The sequence below is a fragment of the Lotus japonicus genome, chromosome 5, assembly GCF_012489685.1.
Source record: "Lotus japonicus ecotype B-129 chromosome 5, LjGifu_v1.2".
Lineage (NCBI taxonomy): Eukaryota > Viridiplantae > Streptophyta > Magnoliopsida > Fabales > Fabaceae > Lotus > Lotus japonicus.
In genome coordinates, this window is record NC_080045.1 from 49,924,808 (window position 1) to 49,943,924 (window position 19,117).

The 19,117-nt window shown below is 40.1% G+C and overlaps 2 protein-coding genes across 3 annotated transcripts; one reads left to right on the forward strand and one right to left on the reverse strand.

Annotated features, from left to right (window-relative positions):
* The first annotated feature begins 4,632 nt into the window (after positions 1–4,632).
* On the forward strand, positions 4,633–8,991 carry LOC130720654 (probable lysophospholipase BODYGUARD 3). The gene is made up of 4 exons (XM_057571331.1): positions 4,633–5,717; positions 5,811–6,139; positions 6,321–6,523; positions 8,413–8,991. Exons 1-4 carry the CDS (start codon positions 5,102–5,104, stop codon positions 8,741–8,743), a joined length of 1,479 nt encoding a protein of 492 aa, XP_057427314.1. The 5' UTR covers positions 4,633–5,101; the 3' UTR covers positions 8,744–8,991.
* A 1,209-nt stretch (positions 8,992–10,200) lies between these two features.
* Positions 10,201–18,031, reverse strand: LOC130721451 (uncharacterized). 2 transcript variants are annotated; one of them, XM_057572246.1, is made up of 8 exons: positions 16,737–18,028; positions 15,827–16,191; positions 13,654–14,787; positions 13,382–13,540; positions 12,905–13,253; positions 12,419–12,489; positions 12,191–12,313; positions 10,201–10,882 (listed from the first exon to the last, which is right to left on the reverse strand). In XM_057572246.1, exons 1-8 carry the CDS (start codon positions 17,710–17,712, stop codon positions 10,541–10,543), a joined length of 3,519 nt encoding a protein of 1,172 aa, XP_057428229.1. In that variant the 5' UTR covers positions 17,713–18,028; the 3' UTR covers positions 10,201–10,540. The 2 variants fall into 2 exon arrangements, 1 of the variants encoding a protein (XP_057428229.1); XR_009013451.1 differs by lacking the exon at positions 10,201–10,882 and having other exon boundaries at positions 12,928–13,253; positions 16,737–18,031.
* Between the last annotated feature and the right edge of the window lie 1,086 nt (positions 18,032–19,117).

Genomic DNA, 19,117 nt, shown 5'->3' on the forward strand with positions numbered 1-19,117 from the left:
CCATGGCCATGATAATTCCTCTGATTTGCGTGCGGGGTCTTCACACAAAGACCGTTCCCCGCGTCCTTCTCCGTCGGTGGCTTCCCATGGTGGGGGTGGTGCGCCGGAGGATGTACCAAGAAATGAACCAGCGGTTGTATTGGCGACTGTGGATGCTCCTGATCATGGGGAGGAATCTGGTGCGGGATCGGTATCCATGCCTTTGTCTAAGAAGCGCAAGCAAGATGAGGCTTTGGGGGTTCTTGATGATGGCAATACTACTGTGAGAGAACATGATGTTTTACCAAGGTCAGGTGCGGTCTTAGGGGAGGCTGGGTTGGACTCTCTACCCCCTAGGAAGATTCTTTTCGATGCAATATCGGCGGACGCTGCGGGACAGCGTCGCCGGAAGCAATGAAACTATTATCGTGGAACTGTCGTGGGCTTGGGAACCCAGAGGCAGTACGGGCTCTGAAACAGCTCATCCACTCAGAAGGTCCCGATGTGGTTTTTCTTATGGAGACTCGGAAGACGGTTGCGGAATGGCAACGTGTTCGTGGTTATTATGGTTTTCCTAATCAGTATGCAGTGGATTGTAGAGGTCCAACAAGAAGTGGAGGTTTATGTTTACTTTGGAGAGAGGAGGTTGATGTTTCTATTTTATCCTCTTCTCCAAATATTATTAATTTTCATGTTCCTATGGATGATGGAACTACGCAAGGGCAAATTTCAGCAGTGTATGGCTATCCTGATTTACCAAGGAAACATTTGACGTGGGCTTTGCTTGATTCTTTGAAACCTGCGGAGGGTGTTCCTTGGCTTTGTTGTGGAGATTTTAATGACGTGTTGTCACCGGCAGATAAGGTGGGGGGCGCCCCGGTTGATGTGGTGCGGCTTCAAGAAGTTCATGCTTCTTTGGTTCGTTGCTCATTGGTGGAGGTGGGCTTCTCAGGGCCCCCGTTTACATGGTCGAACAAGAGGACAGAACCAGATGTTATTCAAGAAAGGATTGATTTTGCTCTTGTCAACAAAGCTTGGAGGGAGACGTAGTGCCAGACTAGGGTGGTTCATCTTCCCCGCCACCAGTCGGACCATAATCCTATCCTTGTTTTTTGGACAGCTAGTCCCGGGTTGGATGTTAGGCGTCAGCGACGTCCTTTCCGTTTTGAGCAGCTTTGGCTCGAGGATTTTGAGGATTGTGAGGAGACTGTGACTTCTGCTTGGGCTCAGGGGTATGGCTCTTGGATGGAGAGAGTTGGATTCCTTGGTGAGAACCTCCGTGAGTGGGGGAAGGCGAAATATGGTCATTTTATGCGTGATATTAAAAGTTTGAAGAACAAATTGCAGGCTTTGCAGAGCATGAACCAGTCTGAGGAAGTGCTTGCTGACATTTTTAATACTGAGAGGGAACTTGATGGTTTATTGCATATGGAGGAAATTTGGTGGAGTCAACGATCCCGTGCATCGTGGTTAAAGCATGGTGATCGGAACACTCAGTTTTTTCACCGGAAGGCCTCACAGCGCCAATCCAGAAATTCTATTGTGAAGATTAAGAATGATTCTGGTGCATGGGTCAAAGACTTGGTGGGGATTGAGCAGGTGCTTAAAGGGTATTTCGTGGACTTATTTACTAGCTCTCGGCCCACTAGGGTTCAGGAGGCGACTGATTTGGTGCGAGGTCGGTTAACAGACAATCACAGGCTGTTCCTCTCTGATCCTTTTACAGCTGAGGAGGTTATTACTGCACTGCGCCCGATGCACCCTACAAAGGCTCCAGGTAGTGATGGTTTTCCAGCTTTATTTTACCAGAAGTTTTGGCATGTTGTTGGAGATGGTGTTCTCCATTTGGTACTTGGGATTCTGAATGAGGGTGTCTCCCCTGAGTTTATTAATCAGACTCTGATTGTCTTAATCCCAAAGGTTAAGGAACCGATGTATGCGAGTCAGTTTCGCCCGATAAGTCTTTGTAATGTGGTTTTTAAGTTGGTTACGAAGACCATTGCTAATAGAATGAAAGTTGTGTTGCCTGATATTGTGGACGACACCCAGAGTGTCTTTGTCCCTGATCGCCTAATCACTGATAATGCTTTGGTGGCCTACGAATGTTTCCATTATATGAAGAAGAAGGCCACAGGGCGTCAGGGGACTATGGCTCTCAAGCTTGATATGTCAAAGGCTTATGACAGAGTGGAGTGGGATTTTTTAGAGCAGACACTTGAGAAGATGGGGTTCCCGGATCATTAGGTTACCCTTATCATGGGATGTGTTCGTACGGTTTCTTTTTCTGTCATGCTAAATGGCAGGCCTACTTCGTCATTTAGACCGCAGCGGGGGCTCCGCCAGGGTGATCCTTTGTCTCCTTATCTGTTTATCCTGTGTGGGGAGGTCTTCTCAGCTATGTTGTCCCAGGCATGTTCTGATTCAAGGCTCCATGGTTTGAGGGTGGCCCCAGGGGCGCCCATCATATCTCATTTGTTCTTCGCTGATGATAGTATTATCTTCTCTCATGCCTCCGCGGAGGAGGCTGCCACTATTTTGTCCATTCTTGCTTTTTATGAGGATTCTTCGGGTCAGAAGATCAACTTGGATAAATCTCAGCTTTCCTTTAGCCGTAATGTGCCTACTACCAGATCTATTGAGCTTTCAAGGCTGTTGAATGTGAAGGCAGTGGAGAGCTTTGATAAGTACTTGGGTCTACCGACGATTATGGGGAGGTCTAAAACACAGATTTTTGCTTTTGTAAAAGAACGAGTTTGGAAGAAGCTGAAGGGTTGGAAAGAGCGTGCTCTCTCGCGTGCAGGCAGGGAGGTGCTTGTGAAGTCCGTTGCTCAAGCAATCCCTACTTATGTGATGAGTTGTTTTGCTCTACCTGGGTCTTTATGTGATGAGATTGAGAGGATGATAAATCGGTTTTACTGGGGAGGAAATGTGGAACGGAGGGGAATGAACTGGGCTCGTTGGGATCGGCTTGCTCAACCTAAGGATTCTGGTGGCCTTGGGTTTCGTTCCTTTAAGTCTTTTAATACAGCTCTTTTGGCTAAGCAATGGTGGAGGCTTATGAGAAAGGATGGTTCTTTGTTGGCAAGGGTTTACCAAGCATGCTATCATAAGAGGTCGGCCTTGTCTGCAACTAGGTTGGGTTCGAGGCCAAGCTACACATGGTCCAGCGTTTTTAACGCGAAATGGGTGATTGAGAAGGGTGGTTTTTGGAGGGTGGGTTCTGGCCGAAGCATCCATATTTGGAACGATTCCTGGCTTCCTTCTAGGGCCGGTTATCGGATGTTTTCAGGTTCCCAGCACCAGAACCGGGTACAGGTTGTGGCCGACTTGATTGATGAGCAACGTCGAGTGTGGAATGCTCCTTTAGTGAAGTCTATTTTCTCTGCTCATGAGGCAGCTTTGGTACTTAGTATTCCTCTGTCTAGCTCGACAAGGGATGATGCTTTTGTTTGGGGAGGTACAGATGATGGGAGATACACAACCAAGTCAGCTTATGAGTTTATCATGCAGCATACTGCAGAGTCTTCCCCTTCCTCTTCAGGCTCTGATATCCCTCCTGGGTTTTGGGACCTGTTGTGGGCTTCCAAGGCAATTCCGAGGTGTAAGGAAATGGTGTGGAGGGCGTGCACCGGGGCACTTCCATCGCGGATTGCTTTGCTCCGTCGAGGGGTGCCTATCGATGCCGCTTGTCCTTTTTGTGCTACACAAGTTGAGACGACAGCGCATGTTCTAATGGGCTGTCCAGAGGTTCGTTGCATTTGGTTTGGCTCACCATTATCGGTGATGCCCCCTCTTGATGTTTCTGGGTCGGGTTCCCTCATTGCATGGCTCTATCAGTTCTTTAAGCTGAAGGATGAAGCACTCACGGAGCATGTTATCACTTTGCTGTGGGCTATTTGGGCTAGGAGGAACAGGTGGGTTTTTGAGCAAGTGAAGTTTTCTGCCGAGCAGACTTGGCGATTGGCTTCGTCTGTGCGGGTTGTGAACACTAGTGGGGCTGGTAGGGCGGGGCGTAGAGCTGGAGCAGTGCCTATGGTGGGATGGAAGCCTCCGTCGGTTGGCACGGTGAAGATCAATACAGATGTGGCTCTTCTTGGGTCGGGTACTTGCGGAATGGGGATGGTGGCCAGGGATTCCCGGGGCCGTGTGCTGGCTACTGCTGCTGCAAGGGAGTTCCATTGTCTAGGCATTGCTGTTGCTGAAGGACTTGCAGTTCGCTGGGCAATTCGTTTGGCCTTGGATTTGGGTTACCAGGCAGTGGTGCTTGAAACGGATAACTTGGCAGTTGTCAGAGCTTGGACCACTTTTGCTTCTAATTTCTCATATTTAGCTTCTGTTATGTCGGATTGTGTTACTTTGTCTTCTAGTTTTTCATCTTTTAGTTTGGGTCATGTTAGTCGCGGTGCCAATAAGGCCGCGGATTTTATGGCAAAGTATGCTTTGTCTGGTCAATGTTTTGTCTGGATAGATGATGCTCCTCCGGGTTTGGAGAGTATCCTGTCCAGGGATGTTGCTATTTCTGAAGTTTAATAATATCATTGTCCTCTTTTCAAAAAAAAAAAAAAGGCAACAAAGACATACTCACACTCTCTATTTCTCAATATAAATAGTGAATAATGGTAAGAGGAAATGAAATAGCTTTGTTAGCTTCTTCCCTGGAGGGTTCAACTACCAACTACTTTTATTTTTCTTCTTGGCCAACAAATGCTGTGTAATGAACAATCAATAACTCCATTTCTCTGTTCCTTCTCTCTCTCTCTCTGCCTCTCTGGTTTTGAGTTAAAGTTTCAATTTAAGAGAGGCAATCCCACACGCTTTCATCAAAACAAACATAACTATAAGCAAGACGAGAGAGAGGGTACTCTAGTCTTGTCCACTTCTCCACTACTATCTATAACCCTTAACCGGGTTATATGACAAAATCTCTTACTGCATTTCCTTAGCAAATTTCTAGTGTCACAAATTTTGTTGATCTTCATCCTATTCCTTATACATGGTCACATTTTCATATTATTATCAGTATCACCACCAGCAGCTGCCTCTTATTGATAAAATTTTCTGAGTTTTTCGCCGCGAAACTCGAATAACATTACTTTTTCTTGCTTGCTTGCTTTCAATCTGCATGCAAATTGGTTTGATCATGGCCAAGATCAGATCCGTTTTAACAATGTGTGGCAGGGCTGTGAATGAAGCTGTGAGCTTCATCGCGTTCTGCGCACTGGACCTTATTGATTTTCTTCTTTGCTTTCTCTTCAAAGCTGTGGATTTGTTGGTGGAAGCAGAGTTGAGACCCTGCTACTGCTCTTCCACAAAGGAAGCAATCACAAGCAGTGGGAAGATCTTGGTTTCGGAACATGGTGGGGAATCGAAAATCGTTTCTTTGAGTTCCACAAAGTTGCAATTAGAGGACATTTCAGATACCCTTTACTCTCGTCCTTCTCTGGTTTCTGAGGTTTCAAGGTTAACGCTGAATGAGTTGAAGAGGCTCAAGCTAGAAGACCCTGTTTTGCAGCAACAATCGAAGAGATCATCAGGAAGCAAACTTTGCTCCACATTCACAGTGAACAACACTATAGTGGAAATGCTTCAGGGGAAGATTAGGAGCAAGAAAGTGAACCCAATTCCAAGATGGTCTGATTGTGACTGTGAATTCTGCACTGATTGGATCTCATCTTCATCACCACCAAGCACTACTTCTAAGGCTACACTCTATGTAAAGGCTCAATGCCCGACCACAGGTAGTTAATGTATTAAGTTAATTGCATGATTTATTGTTACCACACACATAACAATGTGGTTATATGATTAATTTAATTTGTGTAACGTATTAGGCGGAGCGCAGGAGGATGTGTTGTTCATACACGGATTCATTTCATCATCATCATTCTGGACAGAGACTCTATTCCCGAACTTCTCAAGCGCGGCGAAATCAAGTTACCGGTTTTTCGCGGTTGATTTGCTCGGTTTTGGGAGGAGTCCCAAACCGAGTGAGTCCTTGTACACGTTAAGGGAGCATTTAGAGATGATAGAGAAGTCTGTGTTGGAGGCCCATAAGGTGAAATCTTTCCACATAGTGGCACATTCCCTAGGATGCATCTTGGCTCTTGCTCTTGCCGTCAAACACCCCAATTCCGTCAAGTCCTTAACCTTGCTTGCCCCGGTAATTTTATATTTCTATGTATGAAGTATCAAATTTGTCCCTACAAGATTAGACGTTAAGTAAGTTATTCTTTGATTGACTAGGGATTAACTAGTTGACGCTTACACTTTTAGGGACGAATTTGACTACTGACTTTGTATGGTTCATCGGCATCATTCATTTATTTATTTTTTATGTGCAGCCTTTCTATCCGGTGCCGAAGGGTGAAACTCAGGCGACGCAATACGTGATGAGGAAGGTTGCGCCTCGGCGCGTGTGGCCACCGATGACATTTGGAGCGTCATTGGTGTGCTGGTACGAGCACATAACTCGGGTGATATGCTTGCTAATTTGTAAGAACCATCGACTGTGGGAATTTCTAACCAAACTCATCACTCGAAATAGGTAAGCTCACTCGCGTCTTCTTTTGTACAACTTGTGTGTGTTTTTCACGTCTTAGCAAATTCTCAACTGCACAACTACCCTCTTCATCTGTTTCGTCATTCTCACCTAGATTTGTTCATGTTTAGTTGTCCCATTTTTTTACCTTCGTGTTTTCTTTCCTTTTCGGATTTTTCTAACTTAAATAGCCAAGTTTCAAATAAACTAATTTTAAATAGACGAATGTATTTTAAAAAATATTTAAGTTACACCCACTTTTTATACTTGAATTTATTAATCATCTATATATCATATTCATGTGCTACTTTAGGTAAAATAGATAGTCCTTCCTTTTTCTTTGTATTTTGTCATACCTTGTACGTAACTCAGTTTTAACCTTTTTCATGTCAGAAAACAGGTTACCTAATTTGATTTCTTTATACGAAATGAAGTATAATGTGAATTTTATATATTTAAATATTATACGTTTCTACTCTACTAAGACTCTTTAATTTTACGGTTGGACTACAGGCTACAACAGCTGTTTGAAGCTGTTCATTTCTTTAAAAATATAAGAAATACTTTTATTGTTACATTGGACATAAAGAACAACGCAGATTTGCTGAATATGGCTTTGAGATAGAATTCTGAAGAATTATTTATATTTCTGAAAATATAAGAAAATATAATACTGGCTAGTGAGATATTTAGTTACTTGTTATTTTTATCATAAATATTTAATAACTAATCAATAATAATTGTTTGATATTTATTGTTAATATTAATATCCTTACAAAAATACGTATAATGAGGTATTTTTTTAAACATGAAATAAGTATATCATGTGAATTTCTATCTATAAAAAATGGTACAGTTGGTTTGAGCCACAAATTCTTGTTGGGGTCGGTCGGTCCTGGCAGTCCTTTTCATTAAAACAAGAAAAGATGGTGCTGTCAATCTTTAAGCCACGGCTTTCAAGTTCTGTGTTTCCTGAAATAGTTTTAAGAAGTAGGGACTGAAATTTCAGTCAGAATAATTTGAGGGGCACACACATGAAATCATTTTTCAGTCAGAGGTTACATTTTTTCAAATATGTGGGTTCACAATTTTGAATTTTAGTTCTTATAAGACAATCATTTATAACTTATGTACTGATGTCTCTGTAGTCATGACATTGATACATGTAAAAGTTACCATGTTAAGAGTACCTATTTCTTTGTGAACAGAAGAGTACCTATTTCTTAAATCCACCTTTATTGGTAGATAGCTATAGGCACACCCATATACATATCTTATTAATTTGAGCATTTATAGCATACAATGTTTGAGAGTCATTTAGTAGGAGTAGTATCCTTCAACTCTAACATTCTGTCATGTCTTAAAGTTGTAAATTTTGAACTCAAAGATATGGACAATGAACTCACAGCAACTCTCATTTTAATGTTTCAGTATTATTTCCCCTGTTTTTATTCTTTTGATTTTTTTTAGTTTGTTTGTTTGTCTAAACCACATTAGTGGTTCAATAATGGTTGAATTTAATATTCTTGCCCCTTTGGGGAGCACAATTCAAATGTGTCAGTGTCTGATCCTGTGTAGTAGATGGACTCAGATGGTTGAATGGTTGCATTAATTATAACTCTTTAACTGATTCTGTGTTTGCTGGTGAGGTTCAATATTTGGTGTTGTGTTTACTAGTTACACTTTTTAGCTGGCTGGTGTGAAGCCAGTCTTGTTATACTCTTTATAAATATTTATCTGTTCATATGTCTAGTTAATGTGAGGCTTATGAACAACTATAACTCGTTCGAATGTGCAATTGTGTGATCTTTTTAATCTTCGCAACGGTTGTGATCGCTTACTTTACTTTCTCTCGTCAAATCATGATATTAATACACTCCAACAACATGTAACAGGGTCAGAACTTTCTTGATGGAAGGATTCTTCTGCCACACTCACAATGCAGCCTGGCATACCCTACACAACATTATCTGTGGAACTGCAGGGAAAATTGGATCATACTTGGACGCGGTGAGAGATAACCCCAATTGCAAAGTGACCATATTCCATGGCAAGAAAGATGAGGTTATCCCTGTTGAGTGTAGCTATGAGGTGCAGAGAAGAATTCCTAGTGCACAAATCAGAGTCATTGACAACAAAGATCACATCACCATTGTTGTTGGAAGACAGAAAGCTTTTTCTCGAGAGTTGGAAGAGATTTGGAGCAGTACCAACAACAACAACTAGAGTAATTGAGCTGCAAATGAATGTGCCAATATGCACAGTGCTTAATTAATTAAGTTTGTGTTCAAACTTTTCCTCTGTCGTCAACAACTCAAGTATATTGTATCTTTTGCCATAAATTAAGTATCACTTGCTTACCAATAAAAAAAATCACATATCACCCACTAAAATCACATATCCCCTATCCACAGCAAGTCCTTGACAATTAGTTTGTAGGTGATTTAGTATTATATGTATTCTATGGTATTTTTAAAATTTAAAAATAATATCAATTTACAACTTTAACAATTTTATATAAATGATGCTAATCATGGAGTTGAAAGGTTAATTTGTATGTTATTCCATATTTTTTTATTTTAATGAATAATATGTTATGACAAATATAAATAAAAATCTGGTATTAAATTTCCTATAAATATCTAAATTATTTAAATTTGTATGCATAATCACTAAGATAATATAATATAATTACTCACTTTTCATTAAAAAAAAGCTAATGTCATTAGATGTTAACATCTTAAGCCTAAAAGGGGACACTTAATTCACTAAAAATTGGTTTCTCTCCACTATTTTGTTTAGTTGATTGGAGAAAAATACAAGGGGAAAAGATAGAGACGATGAGTGGAGAAAACATGGAGAAGCTTTTGCGAGAAATAAAGTAGATTTTGTATATTATTCAATATAATAACTAGAAAGAATGAAGGAAATAAAAAAGTTAATTTTCATACTAAGTTACATTTTTATAGAATTGTTTTTCTTGCAGCCAAAAAGATGTTTCTAGTCGTTTAGAACCGCAAGAAAAATTCCTAACATGTATATGTATAAGTACGACTGTACTGGACCCGAGTCTACACAAACTTGTCAATAGCGCGTGAGACGCTTTCGTAGCAGAGCAAGATAGTGCATCCCCTTGTTGTGACAGTGTCAGAGCAATTCAAGGTCACAGGCATTGCAACCTAGATCACGTTCAATTTTACGATTATAGCGGTGTCTTCACAGTGTTACAAGGATGAAATGGGGAAAATCCTAACACCCTCACAATAACATTAGGATAGACTTTAATGGATAATTTTGGGTTGTCAGAATTTAGATTTCTGTTAAAAATAAGATACACTCCTCTGATTCACACTCTATCACTCACTGACCAAGCCACCGCCGTCCCTACACCAGACAAAGACCATCGAGGCTCCGGTGAGCTTCTGCCTTCTGGCAACCATGTGCAACCCCAAGTGGGTCACTTTTATTGGGTTTTATTTTGGATTTATTAATTCACTCCTTTTTAACATCTCGCTGGTGGCACTTATGATTTAAGTCACCTTTGACTTTTTGGAATTAAAATTTAAATATTTTTATGATTTCAGCGTTCATGTATTAACTATTAATAGTGTAAAATATATTAAAAAAAATCAGCATAACGAACTATAGTGTTTTAGTTCCTCCACTATTGACAACAATGGTCATGCCTATGTATGTGTTTTACACTAACTTCATATAGTCAAAACATCCACTTCGAACCTTAGAATTCGTATTACTTCCTAGTAAAATACAATCGTACATTTTTTTTCTTGCCCTCTAACTGAATCGTTTAGTCATTTATAAGTTACAAATTCTACATAACCTACTCGTTCAGCCCACGCATAAGAAAGGTACACCATACTACAGGAAATATTTACACTAGAGATACATTGTAATCCCCACAAGACAGGCTCCCACAGACAGAATACCTAAGTTCCAGCACAAGCCAAAAAAAGTCTACATTCTTGCAAGAGAAAACCTGTTGAGATATTTGACCACCTGAAATTAGGCACTACCTGCCTCATCTGATGTACTTCCTGCTGGGCCTGTTCTGCCATTTTGAATTTCATCCTCACTAAATATGCTCTCTTCACTAGAATTGGAGAATGGGCCCACATCCTCATCAGTTTGCGAGTCAGCTTTTTGTCTCCTCCTCACGTCGTTTACTGCTCGTCCATGAAGAGCTAGGCGCCTGCGCTTTCTTGCTTTACGCTTGCCTTTAGGGAACTCTTCTTTTTGCAACTCAAAGTTCTTCCCTTCCACCTCTTTTGCAGTTCTTCCTTTGCCATATCCACTGTCATCAGATTCTTCAGCATCCAGTTTACGCCTTTTCCGATTTGTATTTGTCTGAAATAAGGATACATGTTCAGATTGAAAATTTAGTATGCAGTTAAAACTAAAAATTGTAGCAGTGTCACACAAAGTAAATGAACATAAAAGCAGGCAAGGCCACATTGTAAAGGAATGACCAAATGAGTAAAAGAGTGAGCTCATCGCTAGTTTTTTTTGGTACAGAGCTCATCGCTAGTTTGGTTCAGCTTTTGGACATCAATTTTGCTTCCAAAAAAATTCTAGCAAGAAGCTACAGCCTAAGTGCACTGGCTTTTGTGTCCACCACTCAACCAAACATACACTAAATCATATTAAAAGTGAATGCAAATGAACCAGTTAATATTGTATAGAATGTAAGACAATATTTCACCACCGAGATCACAATCATCAAATCTTCCTCCTGGACTTCCGGGGTTTTATCACAATTAAGACCACATATTTTCTTCTACACAACTATTATCAGAACCACCCTACACCTGGTCAGTCTTGAGGAATAATAGATTACCAAGGTTACATAGACTCCACAAGGTACTGATTCCAACAGTTAAAAATGTCAAAGAAGGTTCTCAAATTGGTCTCAGACAACAAGAATCAGGAAAAACATAGGTATTTGAAAAAAGTGATAAGTTTAACCCCCTATTTTTTTAGGGATCTAGATAACTATCTCCGTGCTCTATTTACTGGCTTCCCCCACCCCCCCCCCCCTCCCCCGGAAATCCTGTCTCTTTATAAGAGTGGAGTTTGTATTCTATTTTTCTGTATCAATTAACAAATACAAGCTATCTTCTTACGAGTAATAGCAATAAGTCAAAAGAACTTGTCTAAATGAAGCCAAATCCTTCAATAGAAAAAAGCAGGAGATCTTCAAACTAATGGGTCACAGAATCATACAGCAGGTTACACATGACAGACACACAGCTTAAGGTCGCCCATCAGTTAGTCCTCATTGGCCATTTCCTATAGTCAAAATTCATGAATAATAATCTGAAGATAGACAACTAATGGGACACAAACAGAAAGGAAATAGAGGTTAATCTCAAAAGGCCAGAGAATATCAAATATAACCAACGTAGAACCTCCCATCTATATCAAACGCTTTATGTGGCATTTAAAAAGGAAGGGCAACCAAGATTCCAATTGTTCACAAAAATTATGTAACCACAAGTTCTACAGAAAATTTGTTGGGATAATTTGGTAAGGTTGTAACACATAACACAATCAACCCCCCCTTGATTTGGTGGGGTTTTGGAAAATGAAATCTTCACTATGACTAAATAAGCAATACACAGTTGAAGAGTGATTATCACAAATACATGTGCATACCTTTGGACCACGATCAACCAACCTTGCCCATTCATGCCGGTTCCTCAAACAGTCAAGAACAGCCTGAGAATGACTTGAGTATGCATAGCGCTCTCCATTATGCTTCCTCAAGTTGTGCCAGTGCTGTGACAATATAAAAACAAGCATGTTTATGGACAACAAATTTCAACTTGTGGGGCAACAAAAGAAAATCCAGAAACCCTAAAAAACACAGATAAAGAACCATACGGGAAGCACAGCATTGCAGAGTTCTTCATATGTCATACGCTTGCCGGAGCTCATAATATCATTGATTAAACCTGCATTTGAATATATATGCATAGAATAAGAAAAGTACCCAATAGAAGTGCCAGTTCTTTTTCTTTTAATTTTTTTAGCGAAAAGTTGAAAATAAAATTCAGAGACTCAGTGTTTGCCGGCCTACAAATTGAAAAAATTGATCATGCCCACTTGCCCAGATCTAAATGCACATATGGTAATGTTTTGTGATAAAATCTGTTGCATATTTGTCAAGGTACTTGAAACTGAAACGAAGCTTAGATTAATGCATGAGTTTCAAAAGTCTGGAAGTACAATAAATATATTTTCTAAAACCAGTTTTGTTAACCACTAGAAATTGATCCTATATATCTAGATAACAGAGGAACGAAAAATTATTTAAAAATAAGAATAAACACAAAAGGAACAGTAAATATTTCCCTGACAGGGAGCTACCAGGTAAGGTGTGATGAACTGGCCTTCCAGCAGTTGCGGTGTCATCATCAGATATATTCCTGGGGGAGTTCCGTATCAATGAAAAACTCTGCTCCTCTGAAGGGGAGTGTGGACTGCTATTTGCAATGGCAGAGGTGGCAGAAACAACGTTGTTTGTGATAGTGTTTGAAGCTATCACTGATGCATGGCCTCCTTCCTTTACAGAAGTATCTTCTACACATTCCATATTTTGTTTTCTCTGATCAGATGAGGATGGACCCTTCTCCTTTTCTATTTTAGCTTCATCCTCAGGCTCACGGGAACTGCAAAACCCATCTCTAGATGCATCCTTGTATTTTCTTCTAGATACCTGTATAAATTACAGTGAGTTAGTCACTATTACAAAGCCAAATTGACCATCTTTATTGGGAAAATTTGCAAAAATCTAGATACAAAATTGATGTATTTTCAATTTTAATTGTTGGCACAAAATCCTACCAAATAGTGATCCTTTCCTCCAGCCGATGTTGTTCGCTTCATTAGCATGCTTGTAGCACTAGTAGAATTCAATTGTGGCAAGCTACCCGTATTGCGTGCACGGGGCACCCTAGGTACCCGAGGTGAACTATTTAGTTCTTGATGCAATAGCAAAGCAAGCTACAAACAAATAAAACACAAAAGGATAGATTAAATGAGAAAAATAAACAACAAGAAAGGAAATGTAAGAGAAGCTTTTTTGAAACTAAAAAAACTAGAAGTCCAGCTCAGACCTCTTCATCACTCAGCATTGAAGAATTTGATGTTGGAGAAGGATTCACTGTTGGCACATGGTTCTGATTAGACTTAGAGGAAGAATGTATATTTGTTTGGTTAGCCTTTTCAACTTTCGGGGGCACTGAAGAAATCTTATTCTGCACTTGTAAAGCCTTTTGCTGGTGCAATGATGCATTAGTTTCACTAGAACCTAAATTAGTTGAAGTTTGATGTCCCGATGATGCTTTAGATGACGAACAATGAACAGAATCTCTAGCCTCTGAACTTGCTTGCTTTGAAACAGAATCCCTAGCCTCTGAAATTGCTTGCTTTGAAACAGAATTTTGCAAACTCCTGCTTGAATGTAATCCTTTTGAATTGGAATGCAAAGAAGATTTTGATCTCTCTCTTACAAACTTCTTGGGATTTTCATCCTTTGCAGCATCATGTGGACTACTTTCATTCTTTACAGGAATGTTACAATCAACCATCACACGTTGCTTAGTAAAAGAATTTTGGATTTCAGCATCTTCAGAGTTGAAGTTTTGACTCAAAGATTTGGAGTTCATGGTTGATGAAGCTGGAGATGACTTTCCAACACATGTTGGCATTTTTTGCAGACATCCAAGTGCTTCAGATTTCGATGGATCCTTAGCAGAATCTGGACTATCTTTTGTTTCTGAAAATTCCTTGAGTGTTTCAAAGGAACCTTTAGACCCCTCCACTTCTTGTTTTCCATGACAAAAATTACCAGGTAACTCCTTGGGTTTATTGCTATGATCATCAGGGGCTACTTCTGATGATATGTCAACATCACCCACCTTATTTTTACACGACGATAAACTGGGAACCACAGCCTCATTCACTTTAACAATATCAGATGAGTGATCAGCTGGCTTTTCATTGATTTTAAGATCACTAATAGGAGAAGAATGAAAATTGGAGAGCTTAAAATTATCACCGTCATCTTCTCTCTTCACCCTAACTTTGCGTTTTGCAGAGCAAGGACGCAGATTACAGGCAAGATCTTGAGAAACTTGGTTATCCATAAGTTTGGAAGCAGAACCACAACGACCTTCTCTGTGAGGACTCTCAGTGCTTCTTCCTACTAAAGTATCATCCATATTTTCAGCTGCCAAGCAATCTCCATCCTTGTTTGTAGAAGCAAGAAATGTCATCACAATATAGTGTGAGACGAAGTCTAAAGGCATACAAGACAAGACAAAAATCCATAAAGCTATGCTTCATATGCCAGCTAAAAAACTGTATAATGGTACTTAGGAAAAAAAAATCAGTAAATAACCTGATGGCTCCCAAGCTGAAATTTGAAGCATCACATATTTAGGCAAGATTACAAGCTCTAAGTATCAAAACAGATGTATTGATGGAAGATCCTAGTCCTGGGAGACGGGACCATTTTTTGTTAGTAGTATTCACTAGATATAATAAGTTTGCTTGAATTTATTTTTTAATTCATCTACCAAGCCTTCTCATTACAAATAGCATTCTTCAGAATTTTATCCTAATTACTCCCAAACAATACCAAAAAGGCAATCTATTGTCATATTTTGAAAACTCAAAATCTAATTATTAATCTAGATATAAGGTCGACTATCTGTTTCTTTAATACCCACAGATCGCTTAATCCTGGCCACAAGTCTTCATGCCTTGCAGGTCCTCTATTAGTCCATTTTAAAATTATACTGCCTTCTTTAAACCTAAGGTTGAAGAATGGGGTAAAGGTTACTAGGAAATGCACACTGCATCAATAATAGTTTTAATCTTAATTCCTAAGATCTTAAAAGTTAGGGCTGCTCAGTTATTTACAAACTATCATCAGATACTGAGCACAAAAACTATATCACACGCAGTCATAGCTCTCAATAGTCATTTACCTTTTAGCTTATTATCATTAGATACTGAGCACAAAAACTATATCACACGCAGTCATAGCTCTCAATAGTCATTTACCTTTTAGCTTATTATCATTAGATACAAGTGGTGAAACAGTTGCAATGATACTAGAAGCAAGCACAGCATAACCATTATTGGTGCTACCTTATCGAATATAAAATATGGCACATATCACAAAAAGCACAGGAGGCAGGGAATCATTAATTGGCACATATCACACAAAGCATAGAGTTTCATTTGCCAAAATTCGATAGAAGAAATGTCAGTAATACACACCTTCTCTTTAACTGACGCAATTTCAACACAATTATGATTTAGAGCTGACGTAACAGCATCATCAGTCTTAGAAGACATCTCAACAGATTTACGGCCGGTCTTCTCTTCTGCTAATGCATCTCCATCAGAAAGACTACGTCTTGCCATTTTAGGATATAAAGCTTCTGAAGACTCCTCAGTAGCAGTCAAGTTGTTGCTTGGCTCTTCCACAATGGTATCCACAGTAAAATCATTAGAAATATGTTCTTGAACCACTTTGTCTTTCAAGTTCTTATTCTTTAAGCTCCGGGTATCGGCCTTTAAAATCTTCGGACCCCTGTCCTCATAAAATTCCATTTGTTTTGCATCTCTGGTGGGTGGAAATGCTAATAATAAAAATGAGAAGGAAAAAAAGATAGAGTCAGCAAGCGCATCTCAAGAAGGGCAAGATGTGAAACTCCGCCATAGTTGATGGCGTCGCCCACGGGCACACTCAAACAACGACAGATAACACTTTTCCCATTAACCAGTAATAACAACCGTAACATGACAGAAACGCTACGAGATCTTGATGAAGATATGCACTTTGAAGGGAAGTTCAATATCTAACACATGCAACCAACCAACACATTGACTTATAGTATACTTGGAAACAACACGTATCCATTTTAATTGCTAATATCCATAAGCTACTTTTAGTAGTCTTTCCTTATATTATGCGATTATGGAGTAAGTCAATGAGAAAACAAACATGGAGTTAATCAACGTCATTTTGTTATCTTGTTTTAAAAACTTATGGCGATAGTGTCCATATCTAGGGCAGGCAAATCATATGTATACAAGTCAGCAATTCGTCAAAATAACAGTGAATATGTACAAGCATACAAATAGGGCATATATAATAGAATTTAAGCAAATCAAATGAAATAACCTGGTTTAGAAGAATGTGAACTCCTCCTCCTAGGATCAAAATCTTTGTCAGAAGTCCTAACCCGCTTCTTCCCACTTTTGTCTTTGGAATTAGAATTCGCAAAGTCCTCTTTCCTTTTCTTACTGCTATGAACAACAAGAGGCCTCAGCCAGCCGCTCTCCTTCTTCATCGTACTCTGGACACGCGGAGCGTCCTCCCCGCGGCCAAATTTCCCCATTCCCATATCCTTGAACGAGCCCGCTTTCCCGTGGCTGGATCTCATATCAACCAAAGCAGCAACAGGGGAATTCATGATAGCACTAGTTTCTTTCGAAAAAGAGAACAGAACCCCAGCCCCATTATCATTCTCCTGCGTACCCTCATTCTTCTTCTCATCATCCCAATAGGGGAACTCCCTATACTGAAAATTAAACTTCTTCGGAACATAACCGGTGCACTTCCACAACTGGGGACCGAAAATCGACGGCACAGCCTTACCTGCAAACAGAGAAGGGTCACCACCAGGGATGCCCTGAACATGAACCTTCTCCTCCATGGGCTTCTCTGCCCATAGCTTGAAAGGGCGGCGAGATCGAGACGCGACGACTTTCGACGCGGAGAACGAACTGTTGTTGCTGTTGTGGTGGAGGTTATGGTGATTCTTCTCCATAGACATAGTCTTGGTTGGAAGCTCAATCAGCAATTGAGCAACCTCGGTTTCCTCGGTGATGCGGTCAACCCGATTGTTGTTGCTGTTGTTGTTGCTGGTGGTGGTTTTACTCTTGCTCTTGCTCTTGCACTTGTCGCAGGAGAACGTGTCGTCGCCCTTGACGTAGCGGGAGCAGCGCGTGTGGACCCAGACGCCGCACTCGTCGCACTTGACCATCTCTTCGCCGTCGTCGAAGGTGACGCCGCAGACGCAGTCCACGGTCCATGAACCGTCGACCCAATCGTCCGGCGGGTCGGAACTCTGAGGGCGGTGCGATCGCCCCTTCATTTTCAGCGCTGCGATCTGGTCTGTTCTCGCAATAGTTTGTAAACCTAATTCCGGGGACTCAATTGAATCCTGAAATTGAGGGTTTGCGGTTGGGGAAGGAAGATAAAGGTACCTGAGTGATTGAGAAGGGACGGTGGAGCAAAGCGCAGCGTTGCGTTGTTGTCAGAGACGGAGAGGGTGGTGGTGGTGGTGGTGGCGGTGGTGGCGGTTGGAGGAGGATCTCCGATTTTGTTTGTGTTGTGTGGGTTCTCTATCCACGCTCCGAGAGGGCGAAGGTGAAAAGTGAAAGCAAACGCGTGATTGCGGGTTATGTTGATTGGATTGAATCCGGTGGGTAGTATATTAGATATACAGAATGTTATGGGCGGGTCATCGGACACAGCCCAGCCCACGATGAACAAAGGTCTATTTGTGGGACTCCAAATTTATATGCCCTCATGGTGGAAAGAGTTTTACACATGCATATAATAATATCTCTTCATTTCTCATTTAAATATTTTTTAATTTAATTTTAATTATGACATGGAGAATTGATGGATTTTAATTTGACGACTATGCAAAACACTTTTGCACTGCATTTAAACTCTAAAATAAAATAGATGTTTTAACCTGCATGGTTAAACTTGCATTAGTCGTCGACTCGGCTAGGTTGTTGGGTTGAGTCAATGATTAAACTAATGAGCACATTGAACTCGTTTTATAAATATAATATTTATAAATTATTTTTTACATTACAGTTTTATTTAATCATATGTCTAAACTTTTTTTGGATTGAGTGGTTAAGCCTTGAATGACGAGCTAAACCAATGGTAAAGCATACAAATTCCAACACATCCTAGTGAATTAACCTATGACACTCTCTGAAAGGAGAATTAGCATATGAACACCAAAAGGAATGTTGAACTGGAAGAAATTACTTAGGATGAGTGTTTGTGTACCTCTTCCCACGCTCGGAGGCTTTTAGCTTCTTTCTCTTTACTTTAGTAGCTCGTGCTTGTAATCAAGGTGTGTGTTTAACGAGCGAGAAGAGTCATTTGGCTCATAACCATATCACATATTGGAACCGAGGAAATAGGATGAATTGAGATGGTATTTGGTAAATACATAATTATCTTGAATATAATTACAATTTTTTCTTTTCCGGTCGCTTGGAAAGAACAAAAAAACAGATTGATCGGAAGAACAACTCAAAAGATGAAGAAGTATTGTTAAATTCTTCATGCTCGTTCCAAGTTCTAAATACCATTTGTACAAACAAAAATCTCCACCATTACATGATTTCTTCTTCATATAGATAAAAACATATATAGGATCTATGGAACAATGACTTACCACCCCCCGATTACAACATTCTTTTCTAGTGCGCCTAAAATTAATATTTTTGCTAATATTTCACGTGTTTCTG

Excerpts from the sequence above, each read along its gene's own strand:
- LOC130720654 (XM_057571331.1), top strand. The coding sequence starts at position 5,102 with ATGCAAATTGGTTTGATCATGGCCAAGATCAGATCCGTTTTAACAATG. Across the intron at positions 5,718-5,810 it reads GGCTCAATGCCCGACCACAG|GCGGAGCGCAGGAGGATGTG; the intron begins GTAGTTAATGTA and ends GTAACGTATTAG. Across the intron at positions 6,140-6,320 it reads CCTTAACCTTGCTTGCCCCG|CCTTTCTATCCGGTGCCGAA; the intron begins GTAATTTTATAT and ends TTTTATGTGCAG.
- LOC130721451 (XM_057572246.1), bottom strand. The coding sequence starts at position 17,712 with ATGAAGGGGCGATCGCACCGCCCTCAGAGTTCCGACCCGCCGGACGAT. Across the intron at positions 13,541-13,653 it reads CAATGCTGAGTGATGAAGAG|CTTGCTTTGCTATTGCATCA; the intron begins GTCTGAGCTGGA and ends ATTTGTTTGTAG. Across the intron at positions 12,490-12,904 it reads AGTTCATCACACCTTACCTG|GTTTAATCAATGATATTATG; the intron begins GTAGCTCCCTGT and ends ATTCAAATGCAG.